The sequence below is a fragment of the Narcine bancroftii genome, chromosome 1, assembly GCF_036971445.1.
Source record: "Narcine bancroftii isolate sNarBan1 chromosome 1, sNarBan1.hap1, whole genome shotgun sequence".
In the NCBI taxonomy this organism is placed as follows: Eukaryota; Metazoa; Chordata; class Chondrichthyes; order Torpediniformes; family Narcinidae; genus Narcine; species Narcine bancroftii.
In genome coordinates, this window is record NC_091469.1 from 488432842 (window position 1) to 488458153 (window position 25312).

Here is a 25312-nt window from a genome sequence, read left to right on the forward strand (position 1 = left end):
CAGAGAGTCATGTTACCCTGGAAATAAACCCTTTGGCTCTCACCGTCCGTTGATATTAATCTAGTTTCCCATCACTTGACCTGTCGCCATCTGTGCAGTGCAAAGAAATTTGAGGTGAAATTCTACTCCAGGAACCTAAACTGATATCTAGGCCAGCACTCTGATGTAGAATTGAGCAAATGCTGCCCAAACACAGGTGCTATCATGGAGTGGGACAAGATCCAAAATCTTGTTCATTCTCTCAAGGTGGCATAAAATAGTCCATGACATCATTTCTTTTTTTTAAACTTTATTTAATTCGTTCAAAATACAGATAATAAGTAACATAAAACAAGAAACAAAGCATGAACGTTATATTTTGTATATTTAAAAAAAAAAGAAAAAAAATGGAAAGAACCCCCCCCCCCCTTCAGCCAACTCTCCTAAGGAGAGCCATAAAGAAAAAAGAAAACTAAAGCATACATATTAAAATCTAGTCAATATAATTCAAAATGTAAATATTCTGAATATAACAACCTATTAATAAAAAAAACTATAATTATCCGTGAAACATATGTAATTTTTTCCTTCATTAAACAATATTTCATCTCATGATGTCAAAAGTCTCAAATTTAATAATTTCAGGTAAAATCATATCTCTACCGAACATGTTTTACCAAAGATCGAACTTGATAAAAATACGCTTACACTTAATTGGACTGTTTAAACCCTGAACATTAAAAGTAGCAAACTTCAACTTTGACATATCCACTAATATCACTAAAGACTAATAATATCTATATATAAAGACTCAGATCAACGTAAATAGACCCTCCAATAGGAGAAAAAGAAACCACAAATTAAAGTCTAAATAAAATGAAAAGAAAACCCCCCCCCCCCCCAAAAAAAATCTACCAAAAGGTAGTAATCCCTAAACAAAAGTTGGGTGTGGATCACCCACTAGTGGCTGATGACTAGTAGAACATAGAGCAAATTTCTCCCTCCCCAGCCAAACAAAGAATAACAAGATATCATAATGATATAAAAAGAAAGTAAAATTAAAAAAGTTCTTCTATTCATCCAAGAAATTCCAGACTCGGAAACCCCATTTCAAGGAAACGGACTCTCCATTCCCATTTCTGCCTTTTCTTCCATTTCCAGAACAACCAGATTTTTCTTTAGGAGACAATGGTGGGCTACGTCTTTGTCCTCTTACATCTGGCAACGAGTCAGCAAAACTCATTGCTTCACACCCATTCTCAAAAAACCGAGATTGAAAGTCTCCATAAAACACCTTCAACACTGCCGGATAGCGAAAAGTAGACTTATAACCTTTACGCCACAAAACTTCTTTAACTGGATTAAATCGACGCCGACGCTGACTCAAATCAGGATAGACAAAAACTCTACTATTCTGAATGATTAACGGGGCTTGTCGTTGTCTCATGTTTTGCACTGCTAGACGAAGTATTGTTTCTCTGTCCAAGTAATTCAAACGTCGAATTATCACGGGTCTCGGTGGTTGACCAGGCAGAGATCTTCTTAAGGCTCTTTGAGCTCTTTCCAATACCAGACCTCGAGAGAAAAATTCCTGCCCCAGTATTTGTGGAATCCATTCGGTAAAAAAACGAAGAGGATCTTGTTCTTCCATATCTTCTGGCAAACCAACAATCTTCACATTATTCCTTCTGCTTTGATTCTCCAAATAATCTACTTTCCTCTCTAACTCCTTCTCACGTTCTCGCAATTCTTTAACGGATTTTTCCACCTCCAAAACTTTTTCTGTATTAGAAGCCACTTGTTGTTGACATTTCAAAAACGCAGCCTGAAATTGTTTAAAATCCTCATAAGATGCTTCCACACAGATTTTAACTGTATCCAGTTCTAAACTGAGCCTCTGAGACATTTCATTCACCATAGGGTGAATGATAAGGCTTAGCTGTTTACATTGTAATTCAGAAAAGCCCAGCCCTGCTTTCTCTAACGTAGTGGCAGAACCAGGTAACTGCAGCTCCTGCTGCATCTCAACAACAGGCAGTTTAACAATTTTACTGCGGGTCTGGACTCCCAACGACGGCACCCCGACTTCCTCAGGGGGCCGACGCTGTTCTCCCCCCGCAACCCGCTGTTGCTTCAAAAACTCACAAAAAAGACCAAAATATTCAGATTGGAGTATATCCTGGGGTATTTCAAGCAATGGAGTCGTCTTCTTGCGTGCCCCCTCCGTTAAAGTCGGCAGGCTGCCAGGATCGGGATCCACATCGGGGGCACACGCACCATCCTCCTGAGAACGGGTAATTCCAACAATGTCCTTCTCCTGGTGAATAGTAGTCATTTTTTTCAGCTCCCACAGGCAATCTCTATGGTTTAGGCCTGAAAGAAAGCAAACCTGAAGTTGTAGCAGTCTGTTTAGGCTCTAAATCTTCAACACTCCGAAAATGTAGTTTCTTCTGTACTTGAGGTTTAATCTTTTTACCATTAATAGCCATAACAATTCCTTGATACTTTAAACTAAGTTTTAAAAAATTTAAACCTGAAAACAAAGAGTTAAAAACGGGTTCTTAAAAGTCTGGCCAGAGAGGTCGAGATTACACGTCTAGACTCTACGCCATCTTGCCACGCCCCCGACATAATTTCAATAAAAGAGTCGGGGAATTGTGTCCAGTGGCCATCCAATATTTATTGCTCCATTAACTTTGATCAAAACAGATTATCTGATCCCCTCAGATAAACTGATTGTTGTGTTTCCAATATTCCAGGAGATAAACATTTGGGAACTTCAATAGGTGTATGGATGTAAGAAAAACTGAGGGTTATGAGTGTGAGGTTGGTGAAAATTAGATTGTTTTGGAGTAGGTTTACATAGGTTGGTACAGTGAAACTCTGATTTTACGCACCCCGATTTAACACCAATTTGAATGTAACTTGATGAGTTATTGGACCTGCTGATCCGGCACCTGAAATACACTGTCTGGCCCTCAACTACCGACACCTGGAGACGCGCACACTGGTGGCTCCCGGTTAAAGCTGAGAGCCGGGTGGTCTGCAGCAGGCAGCATAGGCACCAGTCACAGCACGGTGGGTTGTTGTCCAGGCGCAGTACAGGGATGTTTTGCACCAGCGGCAGTGCGCTCTCTTCCAGCGTGGCCAGCACATAGCCAGCTCCCTCAGCATGTACACCTGCCAAAAGTTCTGCTCCTGCAGGGAGCTGATGCCCAGGGAATACAACCAGAGTATGGCCAGGTTGTGCAGATAGGACAAGGATTTGGCCAAAATGGAGGTGAGGCAGGTTGAACAAGTACATGGAAGTAACCCCGATTTAGAGCGACCTCACTTTTTTGGTGATGACATTTTTTGGACCCAATCACATTATAGTGGGGTTTCACTGTATAACATTGTGAGCTGATGGGCCTGTAAGTTGGTATCACATATTAGGCTGAAGGGTGCTGTAATATTCTGTATAAGATTTCAAGAATTCTGAGGTGCAAAGGACGGATACCCCAAAGGTTGACCTCCAAATTGAGTTGGTTGGGAAGGTGAATGCAATGTTGGCATTTATTTAACCATATAACCACTTACAGCACAGAACAGGCCAGTTCGGCCCTACTAGTCCATGCCGTAACAAATCCCCACCCTCCTAGTCCCACTGACCAGCACCCGGTCCATACCCCTCCAGTCCTCTCCTCTCCATGTAACTATCCAGTCTTTCCTTAAATGTAACCAATGATCCCGCCTCGACCACGTCTGTTGGAAGCTCATTCCACATCCCTACCACCCTTTGCGTAAAGAAATTTCCCCTCATGTTCCCCTTATAATTCTCCCCCTTCAATCTTAAACCATGCCCTCTAGTTTGAATCTCCCCCATTCTTAATTGAAAAAGCCTATCCACATTTACTCTGTCTGTCCCTGTTAAAATCTTAAACACCTAAGAGGAATAGCATACAAGAGCAGGGATGTAATGTTGAGATGCTATAAAGCACTGGTGAGACCTCACTTGGAGTATTGTGTACAGTTTTGGGTACCTTATTTGACAGAAGACATGCTGGCATTGGAGATGGTTCAGAGAAGATTTACTAGAATGATACCAGGAGTGAAAGGGTTAGCAAATGAGAAATGTTTGTTGGCTCTTGGACTGTACTTGTTGGAGCACAGAAGGATGAAAGGGCACCTCATCGAGAGATTTCGAATGCTGAAAGGCCTGGACAGGGTGGATGTGGCAAGGATGTTTCCCATGGTAGGGGAGTCTAGGACAATAGGCCGTAACTTCAGGATAAAAGGGCGTCAATTTTAAAACAGACATACAGAAAAAAAAATCTTTTGTCAGTGGGTAGTGATTCTGTGGAACTTACTGGCACAGATTGATGTAGAAGTGAGGTCGATAGGTGTATTTAAGGCAGAGATTGACAGGTATTTGATTAGTCAGGGTATCAAGGGTTACATGGAGAAAGCTGCTGAGTGGGGCTGTGTGGGAGGATGGATTGGTTCATGATTAGAATGGTGGAGCAGACTCAATGGACTTAACTCTGCTCTTATATCTTGTGATCACGCCTGAAAGTAATGACTTTTGTTTTATTTCAGGTTATATAACAGCAAACATGGAATGTGTTGCACAGTGACAAGAGGTCTCCTCTAATGCCTCAAGATCTAAATGATTGACAGGCTGGACCCAAACAATTATCTATTCAGCGTCTAGTGTTCTCACTAATTGAGAAGATTGCATGTCAATGTGTAAACATGGTTCTACATGAATCTCCTTTCCCGAATGCCTGCATTGATGGCCTACATTCTGCAGCCTGGGCCATGATCTTTCCTTGTTTCTGGTCCTTGGATCATATGATTGCAGTCTGTATCCCAACAACTCCCGAAAAGCGTCAAAAGCAAGAGCAAGAATGCTACCTCTGGCCATTGAAAGTTTTCTTCAGCTTTCTTCTGTGTCTGGTTCTGCTGGTCGTCTGTGTGCCTCTGGCGCTGGTTGGCTTCATTGTCTGGGCTCCTTTGCAGGCAGTAAGAAGACCCTTCAGTTATTCTTGTGTGAAAGCCCCAATGGGAGATGGCATGAAGCAATGGGCAGGATATGGAGAGGGAATGGGGTTCAGTTTTCTCGAAGCAAATTTGTGCTTTCTACCCAATTGCCTGGCCCGATTTAACAACCTGGCTCGGACCCAAAGGAGAGCTGCTCAGATCGCCACTCATATCTGTGAGTCTGTTGATCGGCCAAGGATCAAAGTGTGCGTGGACTCTCCAACAAGCATGACTGCCAGCTCGCAGAGCGGGGGGAACTCCTTGACTCCAGACAGAGAATCAGCCGACTTTCAAAACATACACAGGGTGCAAGAACCTGGAGAGCTGCTTCCAGTCACAAATAATCTACACTACATTGATAGCTCAGAGGAGAGTAGCGAAGTTGAAAATGTGCTTGAAAGTTTGTGCACCGGTCAAGAAACCAAGGGGCATCCTTCAGAGTTTGACGCTGTGGAACAAAGCCACCCAGCAGAAGTCGTGGAAGAGTTGTCAGAAGATCAGCCTGGCAGACATTCAGTTCCACCACAGGCCCTTGCCAACAACCAGTGCAGACCTCAGAAAAAGAAGAGCAGGAAAGAAGGCCTGGTTGTAGAAATATCCCCACTGATCCCTGCTGATGTAGCTTTCGTCTGTCTTCTGGAAGTCTTCGAGAAGCGGGCAGCCATGAAGCTGAAGCAGCTTCTGCAGTCAGCCTTTGGACATATTCTCTACGATGTCGGTGTCTACGGTTTCCAGGACTGCTGCAAGTATAAATTCCTCAACAGTGGGATCTTCTTTGCTAGCCGCTATCCCATCCTTCACGCTGAATATAACTGCTTTCCCAGAACCCGGGGTGAAGATGCCCTGGCTGCTAAAGGTCTCCTATGTGTTAAGGTAAAGTAGGAGTTAGAACATGGCCTTGGGGCTAAAGGGGAAAAGTTCTGGGAGAACTTCCTCAGAGGGTGGTGGGAATGTAGAACAAGCTGCCATCTGATGTGGTAAACACGGGCTCGATCTTAATTTTTAAGAATAAATTAGACAGACACAGACTAGAAGGGCATTGCAGGTTAATTTGGTTTCATTGGGAGGCACAGTCTCATTAATTTACAGTTTAATTTAAAAATTACAGCACAGACCTTCGGTCTAAGTTGTTGTGTCCGATCCATACAAACCGACTCCACGATCATTATGAGAGGTACAGAGAGAGTAAATGTGAGTAGGCTCTTGCCACTTAGATTAGGAGAAATAAATACGAAAGGACATGGCCTTGGGGCTAAAGGGGAAAAGTTCTGGGAGAACTTCCTCAGAGGGTGGTGGGAATGTAGAACAAGCTGCCATCTGATGTGGTAAACACGGGCTCGATCTTAATTTTTAAGAATAAATTGGACAGACACAGACTAGAAGGGCCGAAGGGCCTGTTTTCTGTGCTGTATTGTTCTACAGTTCTATCATCCTAACCCCCTTGTTTTCCTAATCAAATTTTTTTTCAATCCGTGAGAGTTTTAAAATGTTCCTATTGTACCAGCCTCTGCCACCACCCCCGGCTTTCCAGGCTACTCTCCCACTACTCTCTGTGTAAGTTAACCTAACTCTAATATCACCCCAAAACATTACTCACCTTAAACAAGTATCTTCTGATATTAGCCATTGTCATCTAGTGAAAAAGGTACTGACAACATGATGTACGCTCCTCATAATATACCTCTATGAAGTTGCCTCTCATCTTCAGTCACTCAAGAGAGGAAACCCCTGGCTCGCTCAACCTTTCCTCATAAGACGTGTTCTCCAATTCAAGCAGAATGCTGCTGGTAAATCTCCTTTAGTCTATTTGAGTTATCACATGCTGCATGCCTATATCAATGTATCCTTGTAGGTGTCAGAGATCTGCCTTAGCTCTTATTCTGAATCCGAAAGATGTCAGTTTATGCCTCAATTCAGATACTTCAGTCTAAATCCTAGGCTGCTCCATCATTACAGTACCAAGGAAGCCTGTACAGAACATACAAGTATTCCTAGTGGATCTCTGGAACTCACAGCATTGGAAGCCAGATCAATGGGAGTACTTAAACAGGAAATAAACAAGTATCTCATTAGTGAGGGCATCAAGGAATACGGGGAAAGGGCTGGAGATTGGAACTACACTACTGTAGAGTAGCTTAGTGTAGATTTACGGACAGACTCAATGGGGCTAGTGGCCTGGTTCTGTTCCTTTGTGATCTTGTTCCTTCATTCTAGTTATGCTAAAATGCCTTCATTTTGTCTTCTGCATTTTTATGCATATGTTGAATACCAAGTCCTAAAGAAATTTCCTCCTATTTCAAATATTATTAGAATTTGGATTCCTTATACAGAAAAACCCCTGGTATCTGGCACCTATAGGGATTGGTAGATGCTGGATAAGTGAATTTTCTGGTTGCTTGAGATTGTGTTGCATGGTTGGTGAGCTAACAGTGAGGCATGCCAATTTTAAATTTCCACCTATTTATTTTCTGCTTTTTTTTTTTTGCTGGTTGCTTGAGGCTGCCTGTTTCAGATAACGAGGGTTTTATAATATTTGGACATGAAGAAGATACTAGATGCTAAAACCACAGATGATATAAACTGAAAGGTGAAGGTGGCGCAAAAAGGGTGTTTAGCCCACGATGCCATTCAGTTCCTGTTTCTCATAGCTTCGTCTTTCAATATTTTTTTCTATTCCTGTTTCAAAAGTATTAGTGAATTAATTTCTTCCATTGCCCTTGCAGATGGTGTATTCTTATTTGTTGCAGTTCTCTGTATTAAATAAATATTTAGGCATTGCATCTAATCTTTGCCCAGTTATCGTAAATCAGTGTTTTCTGGTTACTGGCCACTTCTGCCTGGATCTGGTTTCTCCTGTTATACCCTTTCAAAAACACCTCTGCAAGTCCCTTGCATCTCCAAAATAAGGGGTTTGACTCCAGCCTCTCCACTTAATGTCCTAGCAGTAACAAGGCAGCACAGTTAGAGTAGCCTTTAACAGCACCAGCGATTGGGAACTGGGTTTGAATCCCACAACGTCTGTAAGGAGTGTGGAAATTCTCCTCATGTCTGCTTGAGTTTTCTTCAGGGGCTCCTTTTCCTCCCACCATTCAGAATGTACCGGGGGTGTAAATTGGGCAGTACAGATTGTGGGCTTAAATGCCCTGTTATCATGCTATATGTCCAAATTTAAATTCTACTAATTCTAGTTAGCAAAATTCTGAAGCCCTCTTTTTTGTGACTCATTCAACCATTCCAATCTAGTTTTGTGCAGGAATCGAAAATATGGCAAGCTGAAGTGTGGTGTTCAATTCTGGTCACCTCATTCCCAAAGAGATGTAGAGGCTTTGGAGAGGAGATTTACCAGATGCTACCACGATTAGAGAACATGTGAGGAAAGGTTGACCGAGCTAGGGCTTTTCTCTTTGGAGCAGTTGAGGACAGTTTTTTTTGTATTACTGATAAGTTGAAATTCTGCCAGGCCTGCAGGGAAAAGAATCTCAAGGTGCATGTGGTCATGCATGTATTCTGACAATAAATTTGAACTTTGAGAATGTGTGGCCACTTAATACAAGATGACGAGTGGCATAGATAGAGCGGGCAGCCAGCCCCTTTGTGAAATTGGCCAGTACCAGAGGACATCTGTTGAAGTGGAGGAACGCTTGGGGAAGATGTCAGAGGTAAGATTTTTTTTTTTACATGGAGTAGTGAGTGCCTGAAATGCATTGCTGGGATGGTGGTGGAGGCTTGAACAATAGGGACATTGCAAAAACTTTTAGATGGGCATATGGATGTAAGAAAAATGGGAAGTTATAAACTGAGGTTCCAGGCAGTGAGGGGTTTGCAAACAATGAGGTTATAGACTATGGGAGGGAGATGACTAGAAGTGAAGGTCATAAATGGTGGGCGAGACAATGGCTTGATGAGGTCCTGTTCAAGGGAAATGTAAGAGGTATCTTCCCACATCACCCTCCAGCAGTTGTCTCCACTTTCACCCTTCCCACTTCTGGCTCCATATACCACTCCACCCTTGGTGCACCATAAGCCCCTGTCTCATCCCTCCCCTTCTCTTCCTTACAGTGGCCATCTTTACTTTTCATCTTTAGGCATGCTGCAGGATCTTTTCCTGAAATGTCAACAACTCCTTGGCTTTCATTGTTCAACCCACTGCAAAAGATTGGTTAGTGCAACGTTGTAACAGCGCCAGCGATCTGGATATGAATGATGCTGTCAGAAAGGAGTTTGTACATTCTCCCCATGTCTGCTTGGGTTTTCTCCAGGTGCTCCAGTTTCCTCCCACCCTTCAAAACATACTAGGGGTTGTAGGTCAATTAGGTGTAATTGAGTGGCTCACGCTTGTGGGCTGGAAGGGCCTGTTACTGTGCTCTATGTCTAAATTTATAAATTTAATAAAATGTATAATTTACGTTTAAAATTTTATAAAATGTATCATTTGTACAACAAACAATGATAATTAACTTTATAATTTTAAAATGTATAATTCTCTTTGGCTGTAGATTCCAGAATCTACATTCTCTTGGTTTCCCTGCAACTTCTTCCACCGTTGTCTTCCCTTAGCTCTGTCTCTCTCTCTTCACTCTGTCTCCCTTCGCACAGACAAAATCAATTCTCACCTCATCCCTTATCATATCCAATTAACACCTCTAGAACTGTTTGAGATTTCCTGGGTTTTTTTGTTTATTCATTGAGGAATGGCTCAGGCCCGAAACATTGGCATTATATTTTTAACTCCTATGGATGGTCTGAGATTGGCTGGGTTTCTCCAGCATTTTGGTGTGTTTTTAACAAACATTGAATATCTTGGAACCTCGTAATTTCTCTGTCGCGAAGTGAGGGGAAGCATTTCTTGCCAATCAACCATTTGAAGACCTCCCACCACACTCGGTTTGAGCTCACTTGGATTGCCGATGAGTCGATGCTCATTGCAAAAACAACTTCCGCATCAAGCTTGTGTGCAGCAGAACCATTCTTTTGTCTCAGTCGTACTAGTAGCCCAGAGAAATATGAGAACTATACGTGCTGGGATTTTGAGTGGAAGAGGTAAAACCTGGAGGACTCAGCTGGCCAGGCAGCATCCGTGGAGAGAAATAGACAGCATTTCAAGTCGAAACAAGGATGGGAGGGAAAATTGCAGGCATAAAAAGAGGTGGGGGGAAAATGGTGATAGAATTCTGGGCTAAAGAAAGTGAGGGGGTGAAGAGTCAAGTGGGAGAGGAAACTACAAAAAGAGGAGGGAGGGAAGGTTTGAGAGAATAGTGAACAGGAGCAGAAAAAGGACAGTGGACCAGATGGAAGTGAGTTAAAGTTGGAAAATTCTTAAGACCATAACATCGGAGTGGAATTAGCCCATTTGGCCCATTGAGTCCTCTCACCATTCAGTCATGGTTGACTTACAATGTTCTTGCTGTTGGTCTCACCCTGGCAATGAAGCAATTTCCATAAATGGTATTTGTGTTGGATGGGGATTACCCCAGGAGACCTCTGCACTACCTGCCATGACAAACCGCCTTGCAATCCTTTATTCCCTTACTGGTTGTGCAGGAACTGACCATCTCTTTAAATTGGCTACCCACAAAGATTTCAGCCTCGCACGTGCTCTGTTGTGACTCCAGCCACAGTTCCAGCACCCAAATGTAAAGAGTGGCTGTGGTTGGAGATCCTTTCCCCTCACATGTTTGGCCAGGACACTGACTTCCCACCTTGCGCAGGAGAAGCATTGAGGGGACTGAGTTCCCCTGTCAGGGTTTATTTTAGCTTTTCGCTTTCACTTAATTGAAGAATATTTATTATACAGTAAAATCCTCAGTATCCAGTACCTACGGGGACTGCGGATTCCGATATGCGAATTTTCCGGTTGCCTAACTAATAAGAAAAAAGTTTCCATTTCAAATGGATTTCTCTTCCGGCCAGCAATGAAGAAAATGCTAAAACTTAACTTTGATCTGATGTTAAATTTATATTCTTCTCCTTGGAAAAACAAAATATTGTTATTAACGGACAAGGTTCAAGATTGATCCTGAAGATATCCAAAAAGTTTTTTAAATTATCTGTCCAAATTTTCCCTAATTTGGAACATGACCAAAACACGAGTATCAAAGAGGCTTCAAAAATTTTACATTTACCACAGAATGGATTGATATCTGGATAAATTTGAGACAGTGCACTTTAGAAAGTGCACTCTATGTACCACTTTTCAAACTGTCTTGCACACAGAGAAGAATTACTGATAAGGCCTAGAATTGTGAACCGATCTTCCTTTGAGAAAGATAAATTAAGATCGTTGTCCCATTCAGTTTTGATTGTAATTAAACAAACTGCCTTTTTATTCAATATTTTATAATATATAGCAGATTTTATACCTTTATGTACAAATTGTAGTTCAAAAAAACTTTGTCTATAAAATTCAGATCAGGAAGACGTGGAAATTCGGGAAGTTTAGATTAAATAAATTGCCTGATTTGGTAAATTAAATTACACGATCAATTGTTGTAAAGGTGCAAAATTTGGTTGAACAAAAAGATCTTTAAAACTTTTAATCCCTAGCTTCTTCATAACCTGCATCTAAAATGGAGGACAGGAAAATAGTGAACAAAAATCCAAAAAATTTTTCCTGAATTAAACCCAAATTCTTAGTCTCTGTCTCATTATTAAATTCTTTGTTAATTTTGGAATAGAAAAAGAGAAGGATGAGCCTAAAATTGCCCACAGACTGTTCCATCAGGTAACTGGCTTGCGCCCAGCTGATCCATGTTCTTTTCTTCCTTAGCAGTGAAAATGGGAGCTGTCTTTATGCCTTGGCTTATTGGGATTAAAGTCAGCAAACGGACTTCTTGTTGCATGGCTGCTCTTTTGGCTTCTTCATCAGCCAGTCTGTTTCCAATTGCTGTCGGGTTATCTCCCCTTTGATGGCTTGGTATGTAGACCACTGCTATTTCTTGGGGTAATGTTAAGGCTTCTAGAGTCAGAGTAATCATCTGTTCGTGTGCCAATTCCTTTCCTCTTGATGTAATTAGACCACGCTCCTTCCAGATCTTACCAAAGGTATGCACTACCCCGTATGCGTATTTGGAATCTGTGTAAATTGTTCCAATTTTCTTTGCCAGTATTCTGAGGGCTCTCTGCAAGGCATATAGTTCACAGGATTGTGCTGACCAGCTTCCGGGTAGTCTCGTGGATTCTACTACTTTCCAAGTATTTCCTTCTATTATAGCATACCCATTTCTTCTCATTCCGTCAACACATCTGGCGGAGCCGTCAATGTAGAATTCATATCCTTCTCCCAGCGGAGTATCGCAAAGGTCTTCTCGGGTCTTGGTCTGAAGATCTGTCAACTCGACACAGTCATGCTCCACCTCTTTCTCTGTTTCACTGCCATATAAAAATTGAGCTGGGTTGCAGCTATTAATTTTTGCAAACTGTAAATCTTCTCCAACCATTAAAATGGTTTCATACTTTAATATGCGAGAATCAGTCAGCCATCGATGGGCAGTTTGTGTTAATAAAACACTCACAGAATGGGAGGTGTACACAGTCATCTTTCCTCCAAAAGTAAGTTTACGTGCTTCCTCTACCAACAGAGCAGCAGCCGCTACTCCCTGGATACACGTCGGCCATCCGCGAGACACTGGGTCCATCATTTTGGAAAGGAAAGCTACTGGGTGTCGCTGACCGCCTTTTTCTTGTGTTAAAACTCCCACAGCTGTTCCTTGGTTATGAGTGACAAATAGCTGGAAGGGCTGTTTTAAAGAGGGCAGAGTGAGCACTGGGGCTCGTGTTAGGCGATGTTTCAAGTCCTCGAACCATCCCTCCTCCTCCTGGGTCCATTTCAATGGATAGTCATTTTCATTTGTCAGTTTATCATACATAAACTTCACCAAAGCTGAGTAGTCCTCTATCCATAACCTACAGTATCCTAAGAGTCCCAGGAATTGTCTTATTTCCTTCTTATTACGGGGTAAAGGCATTCTAGTGATTCCCGCAATTCGTTCAAGGGTAATCCGTTTCTGTCCTTTACTTATCTGGTGTCCCAGATATATCACAGTTTTCTCAACAAACTGTAACTTGTTTCTGGACACTCGTAGACCCTTTTTCCCCAGATAATTCAAGAGTCTAATGGTCTCTCTCCTCATTTCTTGTTCCTTGGGTCCTGATAATAGTAAATCATCCACATACTGCATTAGTTGGGAATCATCAGATTGTGGATAGTCCATCAGGATTTGTTCTAGCATTTGTCCAAACAGGTTTGGAGATTCAGTGAACCCTTGGGGCAATACAGTCCACCGAAACTGTCTCCGTCTACCTGTCCATGGATTTTCCCATTCAAACGCAAACATATCTCTACTTTCCTCTTCTAACGGACAAGTCCAGAAGGCATCCTTCAAGTCGATAACACTAAACCACTCATGGTCTGGGGGAATCCGACTCATAATAGTATAGGGATTAGGCACCACTGGGTGGCGGGTCTGAACAATAGCATTCAAACTTCTTAGATCCTGAACTAGGCGATAGGATCCATCTGACTTTTTTACTGGGAGTATAGGGGTGTTATAAGGTGACATGCATTCTTCTAATAGTCCGTCTCGTATTAAAGTCTCAATTACCGGCTGTAGCCCTTTTCTCCCTTCCGAAGAAATAGGATACTGACGTTTCCTTACCGGCTGATGACCTGGTATTAATGTGACATGTAAAGGTGGGATGTCCAGACCTCCTCGATTTCCCTCCTTATACCAGACTCTCTCGTCAATCTGCCGTTCATCCTCTTCCTTTAAAGCGCAGAGGTGGACTCGCACTTCTCCGTCCACAGGGAGAGCACCCAAACCTAGGAGAGCCTGTAAGTCCCTTCCTAGGAGGTTAAATCCAGCTGAAGGTAATAACAAGAGGTCTTGTACCCCTTCTCTTTCTTCCAGTTTCACTGTTACTTGGGGAATTATTGATACCATTCTGGGAGCCCCTTCTATCCCAGAAATTGTCAAATTACTTTTTATAGGCTCAGTTCCGATTGGCACAGTTATTACACTACTTCGTTCCGCTCCTGTGTCCACCATAAACACCACCTCTTCTCCCTTGGGACCAATTTTTAGTTTTACCAGGGGTTCCCTCTTATATTTGGTCCCTAACATTTGGAACCCCTGACACCCCTAATCTTCTTCCATAAGTTCGAGGGCACGCAATTCCCTCTTGTATCGGGGGCATTCCCTCTTAAAGTGTCCTTCCTCATTGCAGTAATAGCACTTAACGAACCTCCGGGGTCTTCCCTCTCTTGGATATTTTGGATTGTTTAGAGGAAGGTTTTGTTTTCTTTCCCCTCTGGATTCAGCATTCATCTGTCGGATAGTCTGTACCATAACCTTTGTCGCCTTCTTTTGATCTTCTTCTTCTCTCTGCACATATACTTTTTGTGCCTTTTTTAACAGTTCACTTAGGGGTTTTTCACTCCAGTCCTCCTCCTTTTCTAGTTTCTTTCTAATGTCTTGCCATGATTTGGAAACAAATTCAATTCGAATAAGCTGTTCACCCATTGGTGTACTAGGGTCCACACCAGCATACTGTTGGACATTCTTTCTCACCCTCTCCAAAAAATCAGTAGGGGACTCGTCTTTCCCCTGGTGGTTCCCAAATGCCTTGGTAAAATTGTGACCCTTTGGCACAGCCTCCCGTATCCCTTTAATTGACCACTCTCTATATTGTCTCATACTTGCCAATCCCTCGGGTGTTCGTTTGTCCCACCTGGGTTCATTTAAGGGATATTTTTGTTCATGGGGTCTAGGGTCCCCAGGTTGTTCATATTCCCACATGAGGAGGGCAGCCCGTCGAATCATCTGCCTCTCCTGGGGTGAAAATAATGTTCCCATTATTGCCTGCATCTCTTCCCACGTATATGTGTTTGGTCCCAAGAATTGGTCAAGCTGTTCAGCCAGTCCTATAGGATCTTCCAATAACTTTTTCATTTCTTTCTTAAATCCCCGCACCTCTGTACTAGTTAGGGGAACATTCACATATCCCGTTCCCCCTCCCGGTCCTCCCATAGGAACTTCTCTCAGGGGATTTAGGTTTATTGAAAACTTTGATGGTCCTGGACCAGTCTGGGATCTTGTCCAGGGTCGGTTTACCGGTGGAAGTTTAGGGTCCGACTCCCTTAATTCATCCTTTTTATCCCGGCCCCCTTGGGGGCAATCAGATTCATCACCTTTCCCCTCTGGTAATAAGCTTTCCTCGGGCGCAGTAGGCACCGGGGGAATATAAGGAGGGGGAAGGTTGTCCAGAGGTTCCCATTTCTTTTCTCCTGCCACTCTCAATTTAAAACATTCTGTTAAGGATCCTGGCCAGGGAACCCAACAAAATGCATATGCTGACTCTTCTTGATTCACCTTTGGTCTCGAATTTACATATATGTTTAATGCTTGTCTAACCCAATCCTCATCAGATCCAAATTTCGGCCACCAGACCGAGGAACCTTTAATAGGTTGTTTTGACCAAAGGAGACAATATTGGACCATCTTTTTCTTGTTTTTGTCCCGATATCTTTTACTATTCCAATTTTCAAACATTCTCCCCAAAGGGCTGTCAAGGGGTACTCCCAGGAATTGTCCTGAATTTTCAGACGAGCCCTTAGATTTTGATCCTCCCATTTTCCCACCTAGATCTGTTTATCGTTGCTGAGGACCCTCTCGCTCTGGACCCTACTCCCTTCCTCTCAGACGCCTCGTCGGAGGTGCTGTCCCTCCTTCGGTTACCGCTGAGGTTTTCCTGGGGTTGACCCCTCTCTTCTCGGCACTTCGTCGGAGGTGCTGTCCCTCCTTCGGTTACCGCCGAGGTTTCCCTGGGGTCTATCCTAGAGTCCCGCGACAGGGTCCTCACACAACGACAAAAGATCTATACTTAATCTATTCCGTTAGGTTTTTATCCAAACAGGTGTATCCCGTTACACCTGTTACCCAATCCCCACACCACAATCGTAAGTCGTCACTTACCGGTGTCTTCCCGGGGATTGAACCGTCACCCTTCTCCTCTCCGTCTTGTCGTGTCACCCTGTCCGGATACCACTCGCTCAAGCCGCCCGAAGCGACGAGCAAGGGACTAGGAGCCGCTGAACTCAGCGGGGTGCACCGCCTCCGATGTCCCTCTTCTCGCCTCCCCTCACGGCCGGAGTGTAGATCCCGGACGAGCCCCCATTTGTCAGAAATAAAATTTCTCACACATGAGTCTCTTTAAAACTGATGACACGACAAGCTTTATTTACAAGTCTGCAGAGTTGGACTCAACTGGTTTCTCACCAGTTAAGCCCCGATACATACAGTGCATTGATTTTTATACCTTTATTATTTGCCCTTCCCCTTCTTATTAATACTGTTTTAATTGGTTAGTATTACAAAAACATTCTAAGTATAACTGCATTATTAATTATCACGTTCGTTACGTACACTGTGAACTCTACATTCACTGAATTCTGTTTCTCACACTTCTTATCAATCCTTTGTCTCCTGCATGTCTCTCACTATGACCATGAAAAGATAGGTTTAAAAAAACATATTCAGCAGCTCCTTCTGTCCTTGACTGCTAGTAAACTCTCTGTCCGTTCTGGCTTCCCTGTTTATGATTAATCATCACATTTTAACTTAAGTCTTTTTAACCTAAATTCTCTATATCACAATTTTTAAAATATTTTCCACCTCCCCACTTGCAATGGGGAGGTGTCCTTTTTGAATCTAGAGAAAATTAGACAAAATGTCAGGAAAATTAAGGTCTCGTTGATAAGACATGGGGTCCACTTAAGGTTTATTACCATATAATTAAGGTACATGGATGTGGTAGATTGGCATGTTTTGCTGGACCTCTGGAGGTCGCTGCTCGATTCCAAAACTACTAATAATATTAATTCAATCGTGTTTAGTAGAAACGTTCAGAGCAACTGGGTTTTTTTTAATTTAGTTAGTGTTTTTTTTCTTTTTGGGACAATAAATACTGATTGGTTTGATTGTACATTACTGTCTTGTCTTTGGCTTGGCTTCGCGGACGAAGATTTATGGAGGGGGTAAAAAGTCCACGTCAGCTGCAGGCTCGTTTGTGGCTGACCAGTCCGATGCGGGACAGGCAGACACGATTGCAGCGGTTGCAAGGGAAAATTGGTTGGTTGGGGTTGGGTGTTGGGTTTTTCCTCCTTTGCCTTTTGTCAGTGAGGTGGGCTCTGCGGTCTTCTTCAAAGGAGGCTGCTGCCCGCCAAACTGTGAGGCGCCAAGATGCACGGTTTGAGGCGTTATCAGCCCACTGGCGGTGGTCAATGTGGCAGGCACCAAGAGATTTCTTTAGGCAGTCCTTGTACCTTTTCTTTGGTGCACCTCTGTCACGGTGGCCAGTGGAGAGCTCGCCATATAATACGATCTTGGGAAGGCGATGGTCCTCCATTCTGGAGACGTGACCCATCCAGCGCAGCTGGATCTTCAGCAGCGTGGACTCGATGCTGTCGACCTCTGCCATCAAAGGACTCTACATCACCTTTGTTGACCTCACCAAAGCCTTCGACACCGTGAGCAGGAAAGGGCTTTGGCAAATACTAGAGCGCATCGGATGTCCCCCAAAGTTCCTCAACATGATTATCCAACTGCACGAAAACCAACAAGGTCGGGTCAGATACAGCAATGAGCTCTCTGAACCCTTCTCCATTAACAATGGCGTGAAGCAAGGCTGTGTTCTCGCACCAACCCTCTTTTCAATCTTCTTCAGCATGATGCTGAACCAAGCCATGAAAGACCCCAACAATGAAGACGCTGTTTACATCCGGTACCGCACGGATGGCAGTCTCTTCAATCTGAGGCGCCTGCAAGCTCACACCAAGACACAAGAGAAACTTGTCCGTGAACTACTCTTTGCAGATGATGCCGCTTTAGTTGCCCATTCAGAGCCAGCTCTTCAGCGCTTGACGTCCTGCTTTGCGGAAACTGCCAAAATGTTTGGCCTGGAAGTCAGCCTGAAGAAAACTGAGGTCCTCCATCAGCCAGCTCCCCACCATGACTACCAGCCCCCCCACATCTCCATCGGGCACACAAAACTCAAAACGGTCAACCAGTTTACCTATCTCGGCTGCACCATTTCATCAGATGCAAGGATCGACAATGAGATAGACAACAGACTCGCCAAGGCAAATAGCGCCTTTGGAAGACTACACAAAAGAGTCTGGAAAAACAACCAACTGAAAAACCTCACAAAGATAAGCGTATACAGAGCTGTTGTCATACCCACACTCCTGTTCGGCTCCGAATCATGGGTCCTCTACCGGCACCACCTACGGCTCCTAGAACGCTTCCACCAGCGTTGTCTCCGCTCCATCCTCAACATCCATTGGAGCGCTCACACCCCTAACGTCGAGGTACTCGAGATGGCAGATGTACATTACTGATACTACATTAAATCACAATATGTTAATCAATATAAAGATATTGTATTTTGTTCTTTAGGAATGTTATATGTTCTTTGGCTTGGCTTCGCGGACGAAGATTTATGGAGGGGGTAAATGTCCACGTCAGCTGCAGGCTCGTTTGTGGCTGACAAGTCCGATGCGGGACAGGCAGACACGGTTGCAGGGGAAAATTGGTTTGGTGTTGGGTTTTTCCTCCTTTGTCTTTTGTCAGTGAGGTGGGCTCTGCGGTCTTCTTCAAAGGAGGTTGCTGCCCGCCGAACTGTGAGGCACCAAGATGCACGGTTTGAGGCGAGATCAGCCCACGGGCGGTGGTCAATGGGGCAGGCACCAAGAGATTTCTTATATGTTCTAGATTAATCTCAATAAAAGTATTTTGAATAGAAAAAAAGTTTAAAAGACAAAAAACTGTGCAAAATGTAAAGTAATTTGGAAAAAAAAGTCCGTATTAGTCCTTAATTATGTAAAGTGCACTTTAATCAGATAATTTACTCATCTTACCAAATTGAAATTCAAACCCTGGTCGCTGGCGCTGTGACAGTGTTTTACTAACTGCTGCGCTAACCATGTTGCCTTCATAATCCTCCTTCCCAAGTTTACAGGTAAAGCCTTACTCCATATACCCAATGCTAATAAAGATAAAGACTCTTACTCGACAGGGATAGGTAGACACTTTGAGAGAGTCGCCCCAGTTGTGGAGAGAGGGGGAAGCCTGCTTACATTTACTCTATATGCCTCATAATTTTATATACTTCCATCAAATTTCCCCTCATTCTTGGACAGTCCACGGAATAAAGTTCTAACCTGTTTAACCTCTCCCTGCAACTCCATTCTAGACACCACTTTCACCATCTATAAACTTTGCCTTTCTTCTAATTTTAACTACAGCCTCTCCCCTACTTACAACCTATACAACTTACAACCATCTGTACATACGACTGTAAAAAACTATACATTGTAAAAAAAAAATATGTAATTATAAAAAATTTCACTTGGTCCTACGTCTACCAGTGCTAAAAGCTGCAAGCGTACGATAGTGACTGCCGGACGATATCCCAGCATTGTGTACATCACAGCATCTCTCTCATTTCTCAGGATAAAAGAATTCTGTACAGGTACAGCAGGCTATCAGGAAAGTGCAGGGTAGTGGATATCAGTGTGGTGACTGATAGTGGGCTGTCGGGAGAGCGCGGGGCAGTGGGATCAGTGTGGGGACTGATAGTGGGCTGTTGGGAGAGTGTGGGGCAGTAGGATCAGTGTGGGGACTGATAGTGGGCTGTTGGGAGAGTGTGGGGCAGTAGGATCAGTGTGGGGACTGATAGTGGGCTGTTGGGAGAGCGCGGGACAGTGGGATCATTGTGGGGACTGATAGTGGCCTGTTGGGAGAGCGCGGGACAGTGGGATCATTGTGGGGACTGATAGTGGGCTGTTGGGAGAGCGCGGGGCAGTGGAATCATTATGGGGACTGATAGTGGCCTGTTGGGAGAGCGCGGGACAGTGGGATCATTGTGGGGACTGATAGTGGGCTGTCGGGAGAGCACGGGGCAGTGGGATCAGTGTGGGGACTGATAGTGGGCTGTCGGGAGAGCGCGGGGCAGTGGAATCATTATGGGGACTGATAGTGGCCTGTTGGGAGAGCGCGGGACAGTGGAATCATTGTGGGGACTGATAGTGGCCTGTTGGGAGAGCGCGGGGCAGTGGGATCAGTGTGGGGACTGATAGTGGGCTGTTGGGAGAGTGTGGGGCAGTAGGATCAGTGTGGGGACTGATAGTGGGCTGTTGGGAGAGTGTGGGGCAGTAGGATCAGTGTGGGGACTGATAGTGGGCTGTTGGGAGAGCGCGGGACAGTGGGATCATTGTGGGGACTGATAGTGGCCTGTTGGGAGAGCGCGGGACAGTGGGATCATTGTGGGGACTGATAGTGGGCTGTTGGGAGAGCGCGGGGCAGTGGAATCATTATGGGGACTGATAGTGGCCTGTTGGGAGAGCGCGGGACAGTGGGATCATTGTGGGGACTGATAGTGGGCTGTCGGGAGAGCACGGGGCAGTGGGATCAGTGTGGGGACTGATAGTGGGCTGTCGGGAGAGCGCGGGGCAGTGGAATCATTATGGGGACTGATAGTGGCCTGTTGGGAGAGCGCGGGACAGTGGAATCATTGTGGGGACTGATAGTGGGCTGTTGGGAGAGCGCGGGGCAGTAGGATCAGTGTGGGGACTAATAGTGGGCTGTTGGGAGAGTGCGGGGCAGTGGAATCAGTGTGGGAACTACTTGCCATACTAACATACGTCCACCTTGCATCCATTTCAAGATCCAACCAGTTGGTCAGAACTCGGACTTGTTGGGAATGGCTGTATTGAATTCTACAGCTGGTAGAGGACATCACCAAGTCATTCTTGGCAATTAGCTGCCTCCTGTATCATGTGTCACCCTCTGAATCCTATCCTTTCTGAATCCTATCCTTTACAGCTGCACCTCAGGATTCAGGATGGAATGCTGCAGCCCACATTTTTTCACAACCTGCCCTTCCTTATCCTCCCCAGCTCACTCCACCTCTCCCCACTTCTGCCAAATCCTCCCATCCTGTTCACAGCTCACCCCCGCTTCATCTGTCTCAGACCATTTTTCACAATCTTTATAAACCCTCCCAAGCATCTGTTTCACTTTCTATTTTTTAAACACAAGAATAATCAGAATTTATTGTCTTGAGCATATCACGAAATTCATTGTTTTGCAGCAGCTTCACTTGCTATCAATTACATTTCAAAATAAATAAATTAGTGCAAAAAGATGAGAAAGTGAGGTCGTGTCTGTGGTTCATTGTCCATCCAGAAATCTGATGGTGGAGGGGAAGAAGCTGTCCTTGTACCGCTGGGGGAAGAAGCTGTCCTTGTACCGCTGGGGGAAGAAGCTGTCCTTGTACCGCTGGGGGAAGAAGCTGTCCTTGTACCGCTGGGGGAAGAAGCTGTCCTTGTACCGCTGGGGGAAGAAGCTGTCCTTGTACCGCTGGGGGAAGAAGCTGTCCTTGTACCGCTGGGGGAAGAAGCTGTCCTTGTACCGCTGGGGGAAGAAGCTGTCCTTGTACCGCTGGGGGAAGAAGCTGTCCTTGTACCGCTGGGGGAAGAAGCTGTCCTTGTACCGCTGGGGGAAGAAGCTGTCCTTGTACCGCTGGGGGAAGAAGCTGTCCTTGTACCGCTGGGGGAAGAAGCTGTCCTTGTACCGCTGGGGGAAGAAGCTGTCCTTGTACCGCTGGGGGAAGAAGCTGTCCTTGTACCGCTGGGGGAAGAAGCTGTCCTTGTACCGCTGGGGGAAGAAGCTGTCCTTGTACCGCTGGGGGAAGAAGCTGTCCTTGTACCGCTGGGGGAAGAAGCTGTCCTTGTACCGCTGGGGGAAGAAGCTGTCCTTGTACCGCTGGGGGAAGAAGCTGTCCTTGTACCGCTGGGGGAAGAAGCTGTCCTTGTACCGCTGGGGGAAGAAGCTGTCCTTGTACCGCTGGGGGAAGAAGCTGTCCTTGTACCGCTGGGGGAAGAAGCTGTCCTTGTACCGCTGGGGGAAGAAGCTGTCCTTGTACCGCTGGGGGAAGAAGCTGTCCTTGTACCGCTGGGGGAAGAAGCTGTCCTTGTACCGCTGGGGGAAGAAGCTGTCCTTGTACCGCTGGGGGAAGAAGCTGTCCTTGTACCGCTGGGGGAAGAAGCTGTCCTTGTACCGCTGGGGGAAGAAGCTGTCCTTGTACCGCTGGGGGAAGAAGCTGTCCTTGTACCGCTGGGGGAAGAAGCTGTCCTTGTACCGCTGGGGGAAGAAGCTGTCCTTGTACCGCTGGGGGAAGAAGCTGTCCTTGTACCGCTGGGGGAAGAAGCTGTCCTTGTACCGCTGGGGGAAGAAGCTGTCCTTGTACCGCTGGGGGAAGAAGCTGTCCTTGTACCGCTGGGGGAAGAAGCTGTCCTTGTACCGCTGGGTGTTCATCTTCAGGCTCCTGGACCTCCTTCCTGATAGTAGCAGTGTGAAGAGGGCCTGGCCTGGGTGGTGAGAGTCCCTGTGGATAGAGGCTGCTTTTGAAAGACACCATCTTAAGAATATATATTTTTAATTGTTGCTACAAAACTTTCTTTTGAAGTTGGTTAAAAATAAATGTATGATTGACTAAAATTTTTCTTTCAGGTCCAAGTTGGGTTGACCCAAAAAGGTCATCGGATTGTAGGATACATTAGCTGCACTCACCTACAAGCCACAGCAGGTACAGAAAATGGGATTAGTGTGGATGAATATTTGATCGCTGATGTGAAATGCCAAGGGGCTTGTGTCTGTATTGTCTACATCCCTCTCCACAATCAGTGAGGAGGTAGGATTTGAACCCAAAACGTTAACAATCCCTTTTCCCCCCACACCTGCTGCTTGACCTGCTGTTCTTCCAGCTAATTGGTTTTCCACCTTCCTCACAATCCAGCCACTCACTGCCTCACGTGCTTTTTCTCACACCCTCTTGTCACGTTAGTTGAAAGCCTCCTGCATCGCACCAGCAAACCCTGTTAGGCAGATAGTGGTGCCCCTTCAGTTTAGGTGTTGCCCGTTATTCTGTACAGGTTCCACCACTCTTGGATGACGATCCATTCAGTGCTGGTGCCCAAGTGTCAAAGATAGTTATTTATTCATAGAGCATGGAAACAGGCCTTTCTGTCCAACTTTCCCCCACCTGAATTGGCCTCTAAACCCATCCTAGCCATGTGTCCATCCAAATATTTCTTAAACATTGCAACAGTTCCTGCTTCAACCACCTCTATCTAGCAGCCTTGAACCCTCCAATGCTGTGTATGTATTAAAAAAAAAAGCTACTCCATGGGTTCCTATTAAATCTCTCTCCCCCTTCTCCCCCTTGCTCTAAATCTATCTCCTCTGGTTACCAATTCCCCCTACTCTAGGCATAAGACCCAATCTATTCCTCTCAGTGTAGCTCAATGCTCTACAGCCAGTTGTGGTCACTGCTCTTATGTAGGAAAATGACAGATTGAATGAGACTCGGGTTTCACATCCATGCCTCTCCTCCAGAGGACAGCCACATCCGCCAAAGCCAGCTCAGTTACATGGTGGGATGGATCAGCGCGTTCATGAGCGCGACAGGATGCGAAGATGAGAAGGTTGTGTTTGATGTTCTTTGTGGAGATTTCAACTTCGACAGCTGCTCACTGGGTGAGTGTCAGGCCCTCCAGGCCCCTAGAAGTGTCAGTGACCTCTCCTTCCCTGCCGGTTACACTCTGACCTTGCTCAAAGTGCAAAATGTTAAGTAATTTGGAAATAAAAATCAGTATTTTAGTCCTTAATTATGTAAAATTAACTTTAATCCAGTAATTCCCATTATTTACATGCAGAGATGAGTGGAGAAATGCCGGATGAAGTTCAATCCAGATAAGTGCAAAGTGATGCATTTTGGAAGGTTAAACTTGAAAGCAGAGTAGCTGGTTAATGACAGGATTCTTAGCAACAAACAGAGAGACCTTGGGGTCCAAATCCATAAATCTGTCAAGAATGCCACGAGGTTATGATATGATGGTCTTCGTTAGTCGGGAGATTTGCATTGAAGAGCTGTGAAGTATTGTTGCAGCTCTATAAAATTCTGGTGAGACCACACTTGTGTTCGGTTCTGTCTGCCTCATTACAAGAAAGATGTGGAAGCTTTGGAGAGGGTGCAGAGGAGAATTACCAGGATGTTGTCTGGATTGGAGATGTTGTCTTAAGAGGAAAGGTTAACAGAGGCTTTCCTCTTTGGAGCGAAGAAGGATGAGAGGTGACTTAATAGAGGTTTACAAGATTATGAGAAGCATGGATAGGGTGGACAGCCAGCACATTTCCTGGGCCAACAGTAGCAAATACCAGAGGATATCTGTATAAGGTTAGTGAAGGAAAGTTTAGGAGAGACATCATGGGAATGTTATTTGACATGGGATAGTGGGTGCCTGGAATGCATGACCTAGGGTGGTGGTGGAGGTTGGTACAATGGGGACATTCAAGGCTCTTAGACAAGCACATGGATGAAGAGAAGTATTATGGGTGTGAGGTAGGGAAGGTTTAGATAGATCGTTGAGTAGATTTATATAGGTCAGCACAACATGGTGGGTCGAAGGTCCTGTACTATGCTGTCATGTTCAATGTCTCCACTGTGACTTGGTTCAGTACTGGTACCAAAGCAAGTTTTCATCTTCAGAAGGTGAGTGCTTTTGGCATGGCTGTGATCATGTGGTGCAAAAAATAAAACTGGGGGACTGTGGAACATTTCCTTGGCATCAGAGTTGAGGAAAATATTATGAAGTAAATGAGAACACGGCTGAAAATAATAGGATTTTGGGCAGTCTATATAGACCATGAAAGGAAAATCATTTTACAATTTTAATTTAGAGAGATCACAGTAACAGGCCAAGCCTTTGGATGTATTTAAGGCAGAGATTGATAGGTTCTTAATTAGCCAGGGCATCAAAAGTTATGGGGAGAAGGCTGAGCAGTGGGGCTGAGTGGGAAAAGGCTCGTAATTGAACGGTGGGCAGACTTGATGGGCTAAATGGTTTATCTCTGCTCCTATGTCTTATAGCCCTTCCAGCCCACGAGCCCGTACCACCCACTTTGGGAGGCGCGGTTAGTGTAGCTGTTAGCACAACACCATTACAGCGCTAGGAAGTCGGGTTCAAACCTCGCGTTGTCTCTAAGGAATTTGTAATTATCATGCAAATTATATGTTATTTTTTCCAAAAAAATATGACCTCAATTCCATATGCCACCTCTGTAAACCCAAATCATTCTCATTTTTTCCCAATAATACTGCCATTGCCAACCTTAAAAATGCAATTTGATACTTAGTCAACCTTAAAATCAAACTCAACCTTTTAACATTACCTAATAAAAACAATGTTTGGTCC

General features: G+C 44.7%; 1 protein-coding gene across 2 annotated transcripts in view; it reads left to right on the forward strand.

The window, feature by feature from the left end:
• The window catches only part of LOC138751975 (sphingomyelin phosphodiesterase 5-like), a 51279-nt gene that overhangs the window by 13477 nt on the left and 12490 nt on the right, over window positions 1-25312 (forward strand). For both annotated transcript variants that reach the window (XM_069915081.1, XM_069915079.1), the window contains exons 2-4: window positions 4558-5874; window positions 22569-22644; window positions 23454-23594. In XM_069915081.1, coding sequence (XP_069771182.1) covers window positions 4714-5874; window positions 22569-22644; window positions 23454-23594 — 1378 coding nt within the window. In that variant the 5' untranslated portion in view covers window positions 4558-4713. The remainder of the gene's footprint in view (window positions 1-4557; window positions 5875-22568; window positions 22645-23453; window positions 23595-25312) is intronic.